The 16,415-nt window shown below is 36.6% G+C and overlaps 2 protein-coding genes across 4 annotated transcripts; both read left to right on the top strand.

The window, feature by feature from the left end:
• The first annotated feature begins 600 nt into the window (after window positions 1-600).
• LOC105455458 (MOB kinase activator-like 1) lies at window positions 601-6,365 on the top strand. Its single transcript, XM_011698789.1, has 5 exons — window positions 601-835; window positions 2,414-2,580; window positions 2,659-2,886; window positions 2,983-3,146; window positions 3,235-6,365. Exons 1-5 carry the CDS (start codon window positions 822-824, stop codon window positions 3,313-3,315), a joined length of 654 nt encoding a protein of 217 aa, XP_011697091.1. The 5' UTR covers window positions 601-821; the 3' UTR covers window positions 3,316-6,365.
• Window positions 6,366-7,529: 1,164 nt separating this feature from the next.
• LOC105455457 (fatty-acid amide hydrolase 2) lies at window positions 7,530-15,680 on the top strand. 3 transcript variants are annotated; one of them, XM_011698786.1, is made up of 13 exons: window positions 7,530-7,757; window positions 9,973-10,126; window positions 10,295-10,434; window positions 10,531-10,707; window positions 10,848-11,067; window positions 12,673-12,887; window positions 13,036-13,147; window positions 13,331-13,488; window positions 13,684-13,821; window positions 14,230-14,331; window positions 14,406-14,573; window positions 14,715-14,897; window positions 15,216-15,680. In XM_011698786.1, exons 3-13 carry the CDS (start codon window positions 10,432-10,434, stop codon window positions 15,318-15,320), a joined length of 1,581 nt encoding a protein of 526 aa, XP_011697088.1. In that variant the 5' UTR covers window positions 7,530-7,757; window positions 9,973-10,126; window positions 10,295-10,431; the 3' UTR covers window positions 15,321-15,680. The 3 variants fall into 3 exon arrangements, with proteins under 3 accessions (XP_011697088.1, XP_011697089.1, XP_011697090.1); XM_011698787.1 differs by lacking the exon at window positions 7,530-7,757 and adding an exon at window positions 8,687-9,648; XM_011698788.1 differs by lacking the exons at window positions 7,530-7,757; window positions 9,973-10,126 and adding an exon at window positions 10,147-10,174.
• The last annotated feature ends 735 nt before the right edge of the window (window positions 15,681-16,415 follow it).

Genomic DNA, 16,415 nt, shown 5'->3' on the forward strand with positions numbered 1-16,415 from the left:
GCGTTCGGAAATATCACTCGAGAGAGAGTGCAACCCTCACGTGTCACTTTATCCTTCTCGCTTACCGATTTATTGAACGGGGACAAAACGACACCACGCGGGAGCGGTCAGGTGACGTTTTCGAACGCTGCCCGGCCGGCCGGCGGAAGAGTAGACGGGACGGGGGGTGGAGGAGGGGGGGAGGGCGTCAGGCGCGATCGTCGCAAGCCTCGTTTTCATCGATTTGCCGTAGGATGGCGCGCGTTTCCAACGCCGGCGCAGCCCGCCGTCACTCCAGCCGGATCGGCACGAGCACCGTTCCCCGCGGTGGCGGTGACTGTGTCCGTAGCGTGTGGTGGTGGTGGTCGCCTCCGAAACACACTCGGAAAAGGGAGAGAAAGGGAGAAGGAAGAGAGTAGCGCGAGAGAAGCCCGAGGGACGACTCTTAGTGGACGGACGACGACGCAGCGGGCGGGCCTTGAGTTGGGTTGCGCGACGGCGACTTGTCGTCTCTCCCCGGCGCAGCGGGAGTTTTCCACGGAACGGAGCGGGACGGTGGAGCGCACCGAGGAGCGTGAGCGAGGAGGCGATCGCGCGCGCGCGCGCGTGAGTGCGGCGGCCGGCTGGCTGACACCTTCTCGTCGTCGTCGTCGTCGTCGTCGTTCGTCGTTCGTCGTCGCCGATAGTCGACTATCGCACGGAGCCCGTCGTCGTCCTCGTCACGCCGTCCAGTTGAGCGAGGACGCACGCCAGCGGACTACGCGACCGAGCGGAACGGGCGGCGAGAGCGGAGCCGAGCCTCGACGCGGAGCCCTCAGCAGCCACACGAGAAGCCCGTTACGATGAGTTTCCTATTGTGAGTCCGCCTCTCTATTCGCCTCCGCGAAGACTTTCTCCTCCCCGAGTCTCTGTCTCGAGTCGACAACCGAACTGAATCGCCGCCCCTCATCCGATCGATATCGCGCGACGTCCACGCGTCAGGAAGTAACCGAAGGATGTGACAGGACGAAGTCGCGAGGATCCCTGACTTGTCACCTCTTCCTGTGACAGCTGACGACTTTTTTTTTTCCTTTTAAAGTTTGCGAATCTTTTTGTTTCGTGTTCCACTCCAGAATGACTTCCTCTCTCGTTTCTCTCTCTCTCTCTCTCTCTCTCATATCTAATCCAACAATTGAATTTATTATTATCGTTCTCCGACGACAACGACGAGTTCGACGAGGATGACTCTCGACGATGCCGTCCGTCCGCCGATGGATCGATCGAGGGTAAAAATAGCGCGCGTGCTATCGTGCGTGCGGGAGGCCTCTTCCCTTGACGCGCGTCTTCCCGCGGGACCCACCATGTTCCCTCGTTTTCAGGATTACCGCTCGACGCGGCGCGGTCTATGAATCATCCGTGCTCGGTGGCCGCGCCTTAGTGCTCCTCGTCATCGAGAGTGCCCCGCGACGCCGACGTCTCTTGACGTTCGCTTTGACGTTCGCGACAAAAAACGGCAGCCGCCGCTTTCTGCATGCGTGCGATCGCGATCAGCTGAGCGTCGAGCCGCCGAGCGCGTATCTTTTTTTTTTATATTTTCTTTAGCTGCGCCTACTCTTCGTTTTTCGCGTCTGTAACGAAAAGTATATTTAGGCTTTTCTGCGGGAAAAAAGGCGATTGAAAAAAGAGAGAAGGAGAGAGAGAAAAAAAGAGTGTGTAGAGAGAGATGTAGCTAAATAGAGAGAGAAAGAGACAGAGGGAGGTGATGTTTGCTCTTTTCCACCTGCCTCTTGTTGCTTGTTGCAGCAACTGTGAGTGGATTTTGGAGGAGAAAAAAAAAGAGAAAAGATTTACCGAATATAAGAAAAATATTATATCTAATAATTAAATTAATTATTGGATGTATTAATTAATTTAATGGAAAACCGTTTGTGCCCGTATGATGAAGATGTGTATTTTCATTTAAACATTTAGGCTTTGTCTATACATTTCAGCAGCGTAGATGAGTACAGCTGAATAGAAAATATATTCCTATTATGTATATTATTTGTTAAAGAAATCAATCTCTGATTAATTTAGAGAGTAAAATTATTAGGGCAAAATTTCTGCTAAATTGAAACAAATAATAAATTAGATTTAGAGTAACACTACACGCATTTGCCTCTAATTTTTAATTAAACGTCTCGATGCTTGCCATTTTTTAATCTTATCAATAATACGAGTAGGACGGCAGTTAATTTGTTGCCACTGATTTATCTGTAATGATAAACGGCTTAATATTTACGATATCTTGTTTCATTTGCTTCAGATTCCGAAATAAAGATAAGTAATTAAGTATCATTGTGCGGTAAATATTGATGTAAAATATTAAAAGAACAAAGAACTTGGAATCTCGTAGTAATAAAGAGAAATCACAGATAACGTCGTTTTCTAATGTCTTGTTCGTTTCTCTCTCAAGCGGGAGCAGGTCTTCCAAGACCTTTAAACCAAAGAAGAACATCCCGGAGGGCACTCACCAGTACGACCTGATGAAACACGCCGCCGCTACATTAGGCTCCGGTAACTTGCGACTGGCCGTTATGCTACCCGAAGGAGAGGATCTGAACGAGTGGGTCGCTGTTAATAGTAAGTCCGTTTTCCGTTTCCGTTTATTGGCTTCGCATCGACTAAGATCTAAACGTGATTTTGCCTCTTTCCCTTCAGCCGTTGATTTCTTCAATCAAATCAACATGTTATACGGCACTATCACGGAATTCTGCACGGAGGAGAGCTGCCCCATCATGTCGGCCGGACCGAAGTACGAGTATCACTGGGCCGACGGTCACACGGTGAAGAAGCCTATAAAATGCTCGGCGCCCAAGTACATAGACTACTTGATGACCTGGGTGCAGGATCAGTTGGACGACGAGACTCTATTTCCATCCAAAATCGGTGATTACACGTATTATTTTCATTTTGCGCTCTCTCTCTCTCTCTCGCCGATCATACCGAACCGAAAACTAATCCTCGATTATATTCTCTCTGCAGGAGTTCCTTTCCCCAAGAACTTCTTGTCTATCGCGAAGACTATCCTGAAGCGGTTATTCAGAGTATACGCTCACATCTATCATCAGCACTTTAGCGAAGTCGTGCAGCTCGGCGAGGAGGCGCACTTAAACACGTCGTTCAAGCATTTCATATTCTTCGTTCAGGTACGCAATCGTGTCTCGCCAAAAAAAAAAGACAGTTGTAAGTTAATCATTTGATTTATTATTCCTGACATATCATCTCGCATTGTAGGAATTTAATTTGATCGAGAGAAGGGAATTGGCGCCTCTGCAGGAGCTGATAGAGAAACTGACGGCGAAAGACGCGCGATGATTCCGCCCACCTCCGTCTACGAGCCACTCGTCCTCTCGAAACCTTTCCAAAGAATCTCTCGACAACGCTGTCTTCGCTAACCCGCGCATGTAATTGCATTATTTAAACCGATCTATTAATCGATAACCCCCACGATCTGCCTCCGTCTCGAAGAACTGGCGGCGAAAATATGCGCCGCCGTTCCGGAAACACGCGACTGATAACAAGTAAGTCTACGGAGTGCGCTCTGAAACCTCATTCTTTTCTGACGGCGCACGAATGTACATTCACTGTGCGCACACGCACGCACACACACACACACACACACACACACACACACATATATATATATATATACACAAAAGAGAGAGAAAAAAACTTATCGAGTGGATAAGGATAACGAGACGGTAGTTCTGAGGCGGCGCGTTCAACTTTGTGACTCGGTTTTCTCCGAACATTCTCCAAGCACGTTTCGATTGTAATTTATTGTGTTTTATCAATTGCACCGTTGACAGGCGTAGAAGAGAGACGGTCGGAAGCGCGATTTTTTTTCACAAGTACAAAATGTCGGGCACATCTTGAGGAAAAAAAAAAAGAAACGATTTCAAAAGTGCTAGATAAACGCGTCTCTTTTTCATAAACGAACAAAACCGCTCGTAGTGCTCGCGGGTTTTCTGCAATTTGTTTTTTTTTTGTTTGTTATTATCTACCGCTCTATTATCGGATGTAAAAATAACGTCGCTATTATATATAGAAATTACCGAGCGTTTCGTGCGGCTGTGTGCGAACGCGACGGCATATCGTGTGAATTTCGTATGGTTACTTTTACGTCTTAGGGATAGATTTTGTAAACGATTATTTCCTATTCATTTCTAGCATCCCGTGTCGTATTTCTTAACGAGAAACTGCACATTGTTGATAATAACATATATAGATATATATATTAGTGCCGTTAAAAGGGAAAGAAAAGTTAACGCGCAACGCTATCGCATTACTATGTAATGACTACTTTAAGACATCGTCCTGTTAAGCGCTTATAGACTTATTTATACAACTAGGGTTTTTTTTGTACGCGTTTTGTCCCCGTAGAAAGTGATATTTCCTGCTTCAGACGCTTTTTCAAATACCGGTAGTCAGGCCGTCTACGTCGTCTTACTGCAATTTCCCGTGTAATTCTCGACAATTTTCAGTTTCCGATCTCTGAGAATTATCGTTACGAACGTTATTGACAAAAAAATGATCATGTTTTTGCTCCGTGAATGTTGATATATAACACGATATTTCACTGACTCATATTTATCTTCGTCTTCACTCGCCTAAAATTGGTTCTTCCGCTGCATTAATAAATGAAAGATTTCTACCGAGCAACACTCGATCTCGTCCAGAGTTTAAATTCGCAAAGTTCGACTTCGAGTGCGCTCTTTTTGTTTTCTTTTTTTTTCTTTTTTTTTTTTTAGTCGGTACTTAATAACGAGAATAGCGATTGTATAGCTCTCGAGCTGAATGCGCGTCGCGACTCGTATAACTTTCAAGTATCATTAAATCGACATCGCCGACTATCATCGCCACTTACATAAGATAAGTTCGATTCGTCACGAACGTATTGTGTTAATTCGTCGTTTCTTTCGGCAGAGCTACGCGCGCGATAACTGTGAAATCTTTAGGGAGAGTCCGAAGTGCTGAGAAAAAGATAAAAAGTTTTCAAAAAGGGAAACATATTTTTTTCATTGCAGTAGGCGTTAAGAGTTCGATCGCGTGAACCTCGTATGTATATGTATACGTATATACATATTGCATATAATAATATTTTATTATAACGACACGTGATTAATGGCAGCGAAGTAACGTGATAGCGTGGAACGAAGGCGGTGCGTATAAACGCTAAAGTGTAGACGTAAATGATAGTAATGATAATACTGTATTCGGTACTTAAGGAGAGGCGGCAAGAAGCGGCGCGAGGGTTCAAAGAATAAAGAACAACTCGTCTGCGTATATTCGAAAACAATAGTGCCCGTTCGTGACCCGCGATGAGCGATAGTCGCCTACTAGAGAACAATTCATTCTCAACCGGTTATACAAATGCCTATTTTTTATCTTGTACGCGTTCGTGCGAGTAATAGCGATTTATATAGTCACGGCGCCAATCCGCAACTGCTATCCACTTCGTGATGTTCGTAGACGCTTACCTTAGCGACGATCCCGAGAACACGCGTGTCCTCACTTCCCTTTCCTCTTGAGCGACTTTCCGCGGCGCGAGTGCCTCAAACGCGACACTGTCCGACACGGTCGTGCGACAAAAAAAAAACCCGGATTATTCTGCGAACGGCGTATCTCAAAATTATCCTAAAGTGTCAGGGCACGGAAAAATTAGTGAAAGGTTCGAAAACTCGGCGCCGAAAGAACCGAACTGACGAGGATGAGTTCCCCTCGAGAGTATTCTCTCTGTAACTTTTATAGATCTCTATTAGATATAAAGTAAGTTTTGGAGCAAATTTTCAAATTCCTAGCCGAATGTCTCGAGGGAGAAAGACGCCGCTGTCTACAAGAAATTGTTCCTCATCTCTTCGGCTCTTTCAGCGCTTAAAATTACGCGCGCTAAATAATCGTAATAATATGTTAAGATTGAACGATCGCAGGGTGAAAATTCAATTGTTCTAGATTCGTAGAGGCTGATTCGGCGGTCCTGATAATCTGATCAGTCGAGTTGTGAAACCACGTACGACAAGTGATAACTCGATCGCGTCGGGTGAAGGGACCATATTTGTGCTAGAAAAAAAAAATAATCCTCTCGAGATCATTTCTTTATCGGTGAGACGATCGTGTTGAGATAAGGTTGTATTCTCTTCGTTCGGAACGGCCTTTTCGCGGAGAGTTCTCAGCGACCAACTGTCCGTTCGTCTGATAGTAACGCTAGTGATATATGTGCAATGTAAATAATATTTTTCACGATTTAAACAGGGAAACCCCCCCGGCGTCCTAATCACGGCGCGTGGGCCGCGTCTAAAATGTTTATAGTCCTGAATATAATATAATCTTGTAATCTTTCTGTAATAAATATCGTTCCGATTGTACTCGCTTGTACTTTAGCCTTCTTACCAGAAATAGCGTCCATAAATCATCCCTAATGAACTTGTTAGTTATAAGAAAAATTAATTAATTCTGCTTTATAATTATTTTATCAAGTTATTTTTGTTTTCAATTAGCTAAAAATCAATATACACGCGACGAAAGATGCTACGTAATTTATTAGTAACTCCTGTTTAATCCTCTCCATTATCCACTCCAAGGTCTGTTTTCTTTCTTTTTTCTCGTGTATGCAAAGCGTTTCGGAATTATAGGTAAAAATTAAACTGGTTAATAGAATCCACAAGCACGTAACAAAAAATCTTAACATAGGTCTGCAAAGTAATCCTTTCCGAGATGTTCAGCGTTCCGTGAATATTTGAATTTAAAAATTATTTGCTACTTTAAATTCGCGATCTTTGAAATATTTATTCTACAGTATATATGTAATCGTACAAAGAATTTGGCTTATAAAATAAAAAATTAGAAACATTTAATTTACGGATGTATGATTGTTAAGTTTTTTGTTTCCGTAAATTCTATTAGTGAATTCAGCCTTTTTCTGTAATGTATAGATAATCCGTATAATTATTTTTTTTTTAATTAAATATAATACATCTTTGCACTAGAAAGTCGGAAAAACTGTTTAGAAAAGTTAAAATGTTATCGCGCCCGTACTTTCTTTTTCTTAATCTGAAATGATCTTTTCGAGCGTTCTAAATTCTGTGTGCCACTTTTCATTTCGTACAAATTTCTCTTCTTTAAATATTACGGTATCTCAATTGTCGAGTCGATGAAAACACACGTGCTACGCTCGCAGAAAGTAAAGTTGTCTTTTGTAATATTTAAACTATCGAGATGTCAGGTGTTTAAAACGCATGAATTAATAGTTCAATCGTAAGAGATCGAGTCTATATATCAGCTACTTTTTTAAGACGCAGTACAGTTATTAAATTTATCTGCTTCAGGAAAAAAAATATGACGTAAATATACGGTCGAACATATAGTTTTCAAAAAAAAATCATGCATAAGCGCGCGAACCGATCTCGACGAAGAACGAGAAGAATCATGGATAATAAATGGCTGTAGAACTGAAATTTGTAGGAAACGCGCGTCAGAAGAATGATAAAAAGCCAAAGTGCTGTACGTGGAACATACTTCAACACTTCGCTCGCCCGCCCCACTTGTCGCTTCTTCAAACTCGCTTGATGCCGGCTGCTTCCTTTCGTGGGTATCGGTGCGAATCAGTCATGAGCAGTCGTGGACTGTGACGGACACAACTAGATATCACTCGCTCAGTTTGGATCCTGTGTACCCGGTCAAAATCGTCTTGAGAAAATCCCCTTCGATGTGTAATATTCCAATACGCTTCCCTGAAGATTCATAAAAATTAATATCAGGTGAGATAATTAAATTAAAATTTATCTCAATTTTTTTATTTATTTTTACTGTAATGTACAAAATTTATCAATGTTTATACTACGTATATTTAAAATTATTTGCGGTATGAAATCCTCTAATTACAATGATTCATTTTTTTTGAGATTTTAAACGTACTATGATTAAATGCCGCGTATTATTTAACAATGTTATACGACGCAAATGATATTCAACATTATCGTATAAAGTGTCGCACATGTATCTGCATTTTAATCTGTTATATTGCAATTCAATCACAGGATATACTTTGTTATTTTTAAACTTTAATAAAATAATTATTTCGCAAATGCGATAATAATCTACACACATACATATCATTGCGAATTATCACAAAATATATCTTTAATACACACGTACGATAAATTTCTCATACAATTTAAATTAATCGAATTTAATTAATCTTTGCGAATAAAAATACATTTTCGGACAGTATACAAAGTCCAAAATTGACGCATAAGACATCTTATGCAAGTTTAGACTTTGCGTTACCTGAGTTTTTTATTATTGTAAAAAACGATAACGCAGATTTATGTATTATAGCAGTTTATTTTAAATCTTTTAAAGATTCTTTTAAAACAGAAATAAATTTAAATATAGCACAATATAATTTGCAAGAAACAAAGTGTATAAAAACGAATACTTCTGTGTAATTGCATAAAAAAATTGATGCAAGATTTATAACTTCCGTCGAAATTTGAGTTGATTTGCAGAATGAAAGAAAAATCAAATTTGAGGATAATTATACTATACGATTAAATTAATAATTAATTTTCTCTGTTATACACACATATATAAAATATATTATTTTATTAGTGTTAGCATAGAAATAAACTCTCTCTCTCTCTCTCTCTCTCTCTCTCTCTCTCTCTCTCTCCATTACAAAGTTTTTTATTAATATATTATAATTTATTATTATAAGAAATTTTATTAAAAATTGAACATTACAAAATCGCAAAAAAACGTCATTTTGATGTCAAAATGACGACAAATGTTAGCTATTTGGAAAAATTATTGCTACATCAAAATTTAATTTTGACAAGGTGATTTATTATAATTATGTAATATAACGTCGTTTATTAGTATAGAAGTTATATTACAACTTTTATAAATCCTACGGATGTCTAATTATTTACATTATTTGCGTCAGCATCAAAATAGATTGAAATCTATTTATTTACCAGTATTTTATTAGCATAGAAGTTGTAATGCAACTTCTATACTAATCATTTGCATCAGCATTCCCGGGTATATTCAAATGTATAATTCAACAGAATATATACAGAAGACGGATAGTCAAACTTGTTTATCCAATAAATTATTTTATCAGTATTTTATTAGTATTAAAAGTTGTAATAAAACTTCCCATATTAATAAAATACTGATAAATTAATTGATAGATTTTTATTTATTTTGTTGCGGATTTTAACGCTGACGCAAATAAAGAATGTAGAATGGCTTCGTAAAATTTCCGTCTCGCTCTTCGTTTCGATGGCGAACCGGGTACGAGAATCACGGGATACGACTTAGGACCTCGAGGAAGCGTTCATAAAGTATTGCGTTAAACATCCGTAGGATTTACATAAGTAACTGCATCCTTCATAAAACTAAACTCGCCTATGTGCAGTAATGAATAGTTTCTCTTAGTGACAGTATTTCGCGGTATTTCACATCGGCGTTAAATTAAGCAATGCATTTTGCATGTCCGCTTTCATTGCCTACGCTTCCAGAAAAGTTCCGTGAACAAATGACGAGATGTTTGCACTTAACGACGATGTTTCGTAGTACAATCCGTTCAGCGGTAGTCCGTTTCCCGTGATCGGGCAAAATTAAAATCAAAATCACGTCAATTCGGTATATCGCATATTCATTAAAATATTATTTCGAATTATCTCGACCTTACTTTCTTTCCGCATGATTACCGGAAAAGTTTCTCTAAAAGAATTCCCCATTAAATTCAATAATTACAATGTTAAAGTGATACATATTTTAATTTAACGTACCCAGACAATTCTCGAGCTTCTTTTCTCCTACTCGTAGTCGATTATCGAAACTTAAAGATAATATTAAAGATTATTATATCTGTTGATAATTTCGACGACTTCAAAACGTTAAGACAAACTTTGTAATTTAATTCACACTTGTCTTCTGTAACTAATACAAGCGTGCTTTTGGCAGTCAACGGGATTGATTAATTCGAAACATGGATTAATTAGAAACAATCAACCGAGAAATCGCAATGACGTGACCGAATGGATTATGGAGCTTCCGTTGTCATCATTAAACATTCTCTACAGTGATCTCCGTTTTGTTATTGTTGATTCATTCATTGGTGAGTTAAATTAATAATATCGTTTTGTTATTGTTGATTCATTCATTGGTGAGTTTAAGTTAATAATATCGTAAGACACGGTCGTGTCTCGGCACTAAAAGAGGTGTGCCGGACCGTGTCTTTATAAAATGTACGTGACCCGAAAATTAAAACTCTCTTTCTATCTAGAATATCCAAAATCTTTAAGTTGTATGGACTGCACCATCAACGTGGCTAATCTAAAATTGCAAAACTGAGAAATTCAAAATTTCCAGAAAGAAAAACGAGTATATATACAGATTTAAGCGATAAGAATTATTGATACCATGGTAAGACTATACAAATTTATACTTCACAGATTTTGTTTCTTAACGATATGCTTAACAGAAGCAATTGTCAGAACACTTATATTGTTCTTCATACAGATGATTCAAATAATGATGAAGGTGATAATAAAGTACGGTTTATTTCTTCTCCGTTGTTTGCTCGGGCCGTTCTTCAAACTGCGAGGTTTGAAGAAGAGACGGCGATGCCCGCCGATCGAGGATCGAATTTTGCTACTGTCGGCGACGGAAATTGCGCAGAAAATCCGTAAAAGAGAAGTAAGTCTATACATTGATCGGATTCGACAGATCTCACTCTTCTCGTAAAGACGATATTATAGAGCGAAATCGATGTGCTGCACTGAGAAAATCATCTTGAGTCGAATCAAACCGCAGTTATATCCCTTAATTCTCGGTAGATCAGCTCCGAGGAAGTGATCGTCGCGTACGTGAAGCGATGCAGACAAGTGAATCCGTCGATCAACGCTATCGTAGAGGATCGTTTCGACGCGGCGATTCAAGAGGCACGTGAAATCGATAGTTTCCTGCAGTCGACGACCAAAGACGAGGCGAAAATCGCGAGCGAAAGACCGCTACTCGGGCTGCCTGTCACGGTTAAGGAAAGTATTGCTGTTCAAGGTGGGTTGCATACAGCTCCTTCATTACGTGTGAATGTGTGTATATTATATATACACATTTTAGTCAATATACTTTTTCGCATAGTAATTTCACTTATGAAATATTAATTACGACGAAATTTTATATAATAGGAACATGAAATTATTCTGGATGAAAGTGTTTGATATTCGTCAAAACTGTCAAATCATGTTTACGTTTGCATGAAATTCCCGGATATATTCAAATGTATAATTCAACAGAATATATACAGAAGACGGATAGTCAAACTAATTATTCCAAAAAGTCAGATTTCAAGTTTTGACTATTGCCCGCCAATCAGATTAACCCGTAAAAGGCACCTGAGTGCTAATTTGCACCAAGCGTTTTTAAAGTTTTATATCTTCTGAAAATAAAAAGCAAAATGAAAGCAAAATGTGTGTTTCTCAATGTAAAATTTTCTGACCAATCGACTGGTAATATTAAATTTTCGAAAAAAGAACGTAATTGTTTTCAAAATAAAACCATTTAAAAGAGACGTAGTCTTTACGGGTTAATATCAAGTTATTGCTTTTTTTGCTTTTTTTTTCTTTACTCCAGGAATACTATCATGTGAAATGTAATCTAAATTATTATATTTTACGATACGCGGACGAACTGAAAGACTGAACGGACCATCCGTGTAATGGAATTACCGTCAGAATTACGCGTTGTTATAGAAGATAAATATAAGGTTTATATTTTTTAAAGATAAATAGTTAATATTTAATATTAATATTATCCAGTTTAAGATGCATTTGCATTTAATTAAATAAATTTATGTAAAAAATAGTAGTCATTTTTTAAATATCAATTTGTCTCATGTTTAATCGGAAAAAGAAAAATTTGACAATACGCATATTTTCGACAATTTATTGCATTAATTTTGCCTTTCTTATTAGCACCACATCGCTATCGCTCGTAATTTTCAGACTAACAATAAGCCAAGGTCGCTATAGCTCTTTATATGTTAATGCCTTCCTTCCTTTTTTTTCTGTTTGAGCCACTTTAAACAACTCACCGTTTGCACTTACTTACTATATACGTTCCGATGATTTGCACGATTTAACAAAATTGTTCTCCCACCGGTAAACTCATGACAGAAGAGCTTTTCTTAGAACTCGCTAAGGAATTTTCCTTACAAGTAGTACGTTATTGCGTTAGACATCGATTTACCATTCCATGTACGTCCAAAGTGGCGTGCTGACATATTTACAAATTGAAAACAAATTGAAAATCGCAAGAAACCGCAGAGATCTTTGAACCTCGGTTCAAAAGGATCATCAACGAGTTCTGCAGATATTATTTCAAATATACACATGTCATAAATTAATTTTAATTCTGCCACTCACTGAATGTCAGAAAATTATTTACCAAAAATTAAAAATTTCCAAAGAATTAGAAGAACTATTTATTTTCCCGGTGTCTTTCTCGGTGACATCATATATATATCCTGCATAATTTCTATAAATTTTGTACATAATAGATATTATCTAGATGCAATAATATCTGTATAGAATAATTTTATATACTTTATTTATTACATTAGCACGTAAAATGTGACTAAAATAAAGACTGAAATCTATTTAGGGATGAGTTATTCTGTGGGAGTGAAAGATACTCCTTCGAGGGCGACAGAAGACGCCGACGTTGTGGCGAGGATCCGCGAGGCCGGTGGGATTCCTCTTCTCGTCAGCAATACTCCGGAGCTATGCATGTGGTGGCACACATTCAACAAAGTGACTGGCACGACCAGGAATCCTTATGACACACGGAGGACCGCCGGCGGCTCTTCCGGTGGCGAGGTATACCTTTTTGTTCTATGTATATAGGCTCGAGGAGCCTAGAATTGTTTTATATGAAAAGTCTGTAAAAATAAAAAATTCTTATTTAAATTTAAATAATATTTAATAGAATTTGATAATGGATAGAAATTATTGTATAATTAATCAGGCGGCTCTTGTCAGCGCTGGCGCCTCGCTTCTGAGCCTGGTTTCCGATATCGGTGGATCGGCCAGGCTACCGGCGTTGTTTTGCGGCGTTTTTGGCCATAAACCCACACCAAGTAAATTTTCATCGACCAATAAGGATCAATAAGAACAGAAAAAAAAGAAAAAGAACGATCAAGAAATTTTAATCTTATAACTATTAAATTTAATTTAGCTTAATTATAATTGTACAATTGTTTATAAAATAGTATATAAACTAATATGTAATGGGTAAGGTAATTTTATATTTTTCCCCTTAGATTGGATATCAGTAGAAGGTCACAAACCAAGCTCAAATGATGTAAATTGGCCTTCATTTTTCGCGATCGGTTCAATGGTCAGATACGCCTCGGATCTGCCTCTGTTATTATCAGTGATGTCACAATTGGATGAAGCCAAGATAACCTATAACAAAAAGGTCAGAACTTTTCAAATTTTAATTATGGTTCTGCCGCTTTCTCAAAAAATTTTAATTAAATGTAATGAAGTATTAATGTCAGAGAAATTAATTGATGAGAGTGATACAAATAATGAATAAAATAGATATATAATAAACATATAATAGAAATTTATAACGTTTATTTATGCAAAGTTTGCATATTTCTATATATAGGTATCTCTAAAGGACATAAAGTTTTTCTATATGGATAATTGCGGTCCGTATCCTAGTTCCATGACAGCTGATGTAAAAGACGCAATTTATAAGCTGATAAGACACTTGGATGCAATAGACGGTATTAAAGTGCAAAAAGTATGTGAAAATTTTGTTTGGATTATATTAATTATTTTAAATTCATTATTAAAAAGGTGAAATTATTACGATAAACTATATATACTATTTATTTGTGTGTGTGTGTGTGTGTGTGTGTGTGTGTGTGTGTATGTAGTATTACAACACAGCAATGCTTTAATCTTCTTTTTTCAATATTTTCAATTAATTAAAAATATTTTATACAATAGAATGTATTTACATCATAATAATACGAATTATATAATATAACACAATATTGTATAATCGTAAAAAAAATGTATTAATATTATTGCATTTAGTATATGGTCTTCATTATGTATTTAAAGGATTAAAGTCTAATTAAGAAATAACGATATATATATAATATTTATAGATAAATATAATATTTATATTATCGATTATTTTCAGGCAAACGTGGAAGATATGAAACGATCTTTTGAATTAAGCATGATCATTCTTCTCAGGATCAAAGACGTATATTCGGTTTTTAATCGATGGGATGATCCTAAGGTACAGTTAAATGACGAGATTGTTAAGATGTACTTATGATAAACAAACATTTTTTTTCATAAAAATTTTTTTAGAAATCGAAGAATGTGTTGAAGGAAACACTGAAATTTTTTTCCTTTATGTCGCTGCACACCTTTCCAATGATTGCTTACGGGATAATCAACAACATTGGCAAAAAAATGCCAGTCTCTAGGTACAATGAAATGATGGAGATAAGGACCCGATTGAGAAAGCAATTTGAGGTAGAGCTCGATATATAAAATATATTGCATTTTTTATAAACTTTTTGTCCGTATGAATAATACCGACGTATAAATACTAATATATGTATATATATTTAATTCGCATTAATATTAAAATAACGTTCAATGGCGTTTGATTAGGAGCTGCTGGGTGATAACGGCGTATTAATTTGTCCATCCTTTGTGTCATCGGCGTATTATCCTTTAGAGAGTTTCTACAACATAAACAATTACACATACATGATGATCTTCAACGTGCTGGGATTTCCGGTCACGCAGTGTCCACTTGGCTTCGACAAAAATCAAATGCCGATTGGGCTTCAGGTAAAAGAAAAATTGCTGTCCCTCTCTGTTTGATCTTTCATAAATTAACGGATAGTATTATTTATATGTATGCCGGAAAAAAAGACTGGTCACGATCACACAATTAAAACTATAAGGAAGTAATAATAAAGATGTAAAATACAAAGAAATTTTTTTTCTCATGAATATTACTATCCTGCTTCTATAATCATTGATGATGCTGTGTACAGATTAGTACAGTATTGATTTTTAATTTATTAACTTTAAATTTGTAATCACCGAGTTCTAAATTATTTAATTGATTATCCGTTTACATTTAATTAGTTTCTGCTTTTGTAGATCGTCGCGAATCCGGGCTGCGATCATTTGACGATTGCTGTTGCGCAAGAAATCGAAAGGACGTTCGGCGGCTGGCAAGAATCACAAGTCAGAAGAGTTGTGTGACGTAGCGGCACAATTTCGATGATACAGACGTCGAACTCGTCTGCAATTGAAGTCGAGAATCTAGCATAATTTTTAAAAGATAGAAATTAAATTTATATATCGTGTCGAAATTTACAAGAGATCAAGTTCAATTAAGATTTATAACAACGAAAGAACCTTGAGTTTGTGTGTATTATCAGTTTCAACTGCGTTTTTGCCCAATAGCACGAATTTGAAACTGGTATTAATTTCAAACAAACTTTCGAATAATTTTCGAATATTTGTAAATTTTACCTAACATGACACGATAGACTTTTCGAAGGACTTTAATGGAAATTTGTTACCTCGCTACCGATTTAATGCATATATTTTCGTACGAATTTATGTTGTACATTGTAATGAAAACTTATATATTTATATATACTTACATAATCAATGTACATATATATTTTTATATCCTTAATTGCAATATTTTTAGTAAACAATAAATTAATATATTTTTATTATGTTTTGTACGCAATAAAAATGCGACCTATTTTCTTATTTTTTTCTATTGACAATTAGCGGAATAAAATATATATTAAATATCTATGATTTTCTAATTTATAAACGTTAATTAATTAGAATATAATCAATATAAATGGGCCAAAGACGAGCAAACGTTTTGATGTAAATTTAATTCTTAATTATTATCTTTATATTACAATATTTTGCGATACTATATATAGTTTCCACCTATTTTCTCAATCGATAGAGTTATAGTGCTGTCGAATAATAATAATACAAAATTAATACGAAAAAATACAAAAATTAATAAATAGAATATTATATTATACATTGTAAATATTCTATTAAATAAATTAGAAAGTAAATATTTTAAAATAAAATAAAATTTGATAGAAACCTTAATTAGTATCTTAATTAATTACAACTTTGTACAGTATACACAGTTACATTATAAAAGTAACTATAAGATTCCATTAAATTTTGTTATATTTTAAAATATATATAATATTTAATAGAATATTATACGATGTATAATATTCTGTTTATAGTAATTTTTTATATTATTTTGTATTAATTTTATTTATAATATACTTAAGTTATTATAAAGAT

The sequence above is a fragment of the Wasmannia auropunctata genome, unplaced genomic scaffold, assembly GCF_000956235.1.
Source record: "Wasmannia auropunctata unplaced genomic scaffold, wasmannia.A_1.0 LD335903.1, whole genome shotgun sequence".
In the NCBI taxonomy this organism is placed as follows: Eukaryota; Metazoa; Arthropoda; class Insecta; order Hymenoptera; family Formicidae; genus Wasmannia; species Wasmannia auropunctata.

Coding starts and splice junctions, on each gene's coding strand:
- LOC105455458 (XM_011698789.1), top strand. Junction 2,887..2,982: donor TCTATTTCCATCCAAAATCG/GTGATTACACGT, acceptor TTCTCTCTGCAG/GAGTTCCTTTCCCCAAGAAC. Junction 3,147..3,234: donor ATTTCATATTCTTCGTTCAG/GTACGCAATCGT, acceptor CTCGCATTGTAG/GAATTTAATTTGATCGAGAG.
- LOC105455457 (XM_011698786.1), top strand. Junction 13,489..13,683: donor AGATAACCTATAACAAAAAG/GTCAGAACTTTT, acceptor TTCTATATATAG/GTATCTCTAAAGGACATAAA. Junction 14,574..14,714: donor GATTGAGAAAGCAATTTGAG/GTAGAGCTCGAT, acceptor GCGTTTGATTAG/GAGCTGCTGGGTGATAACGG.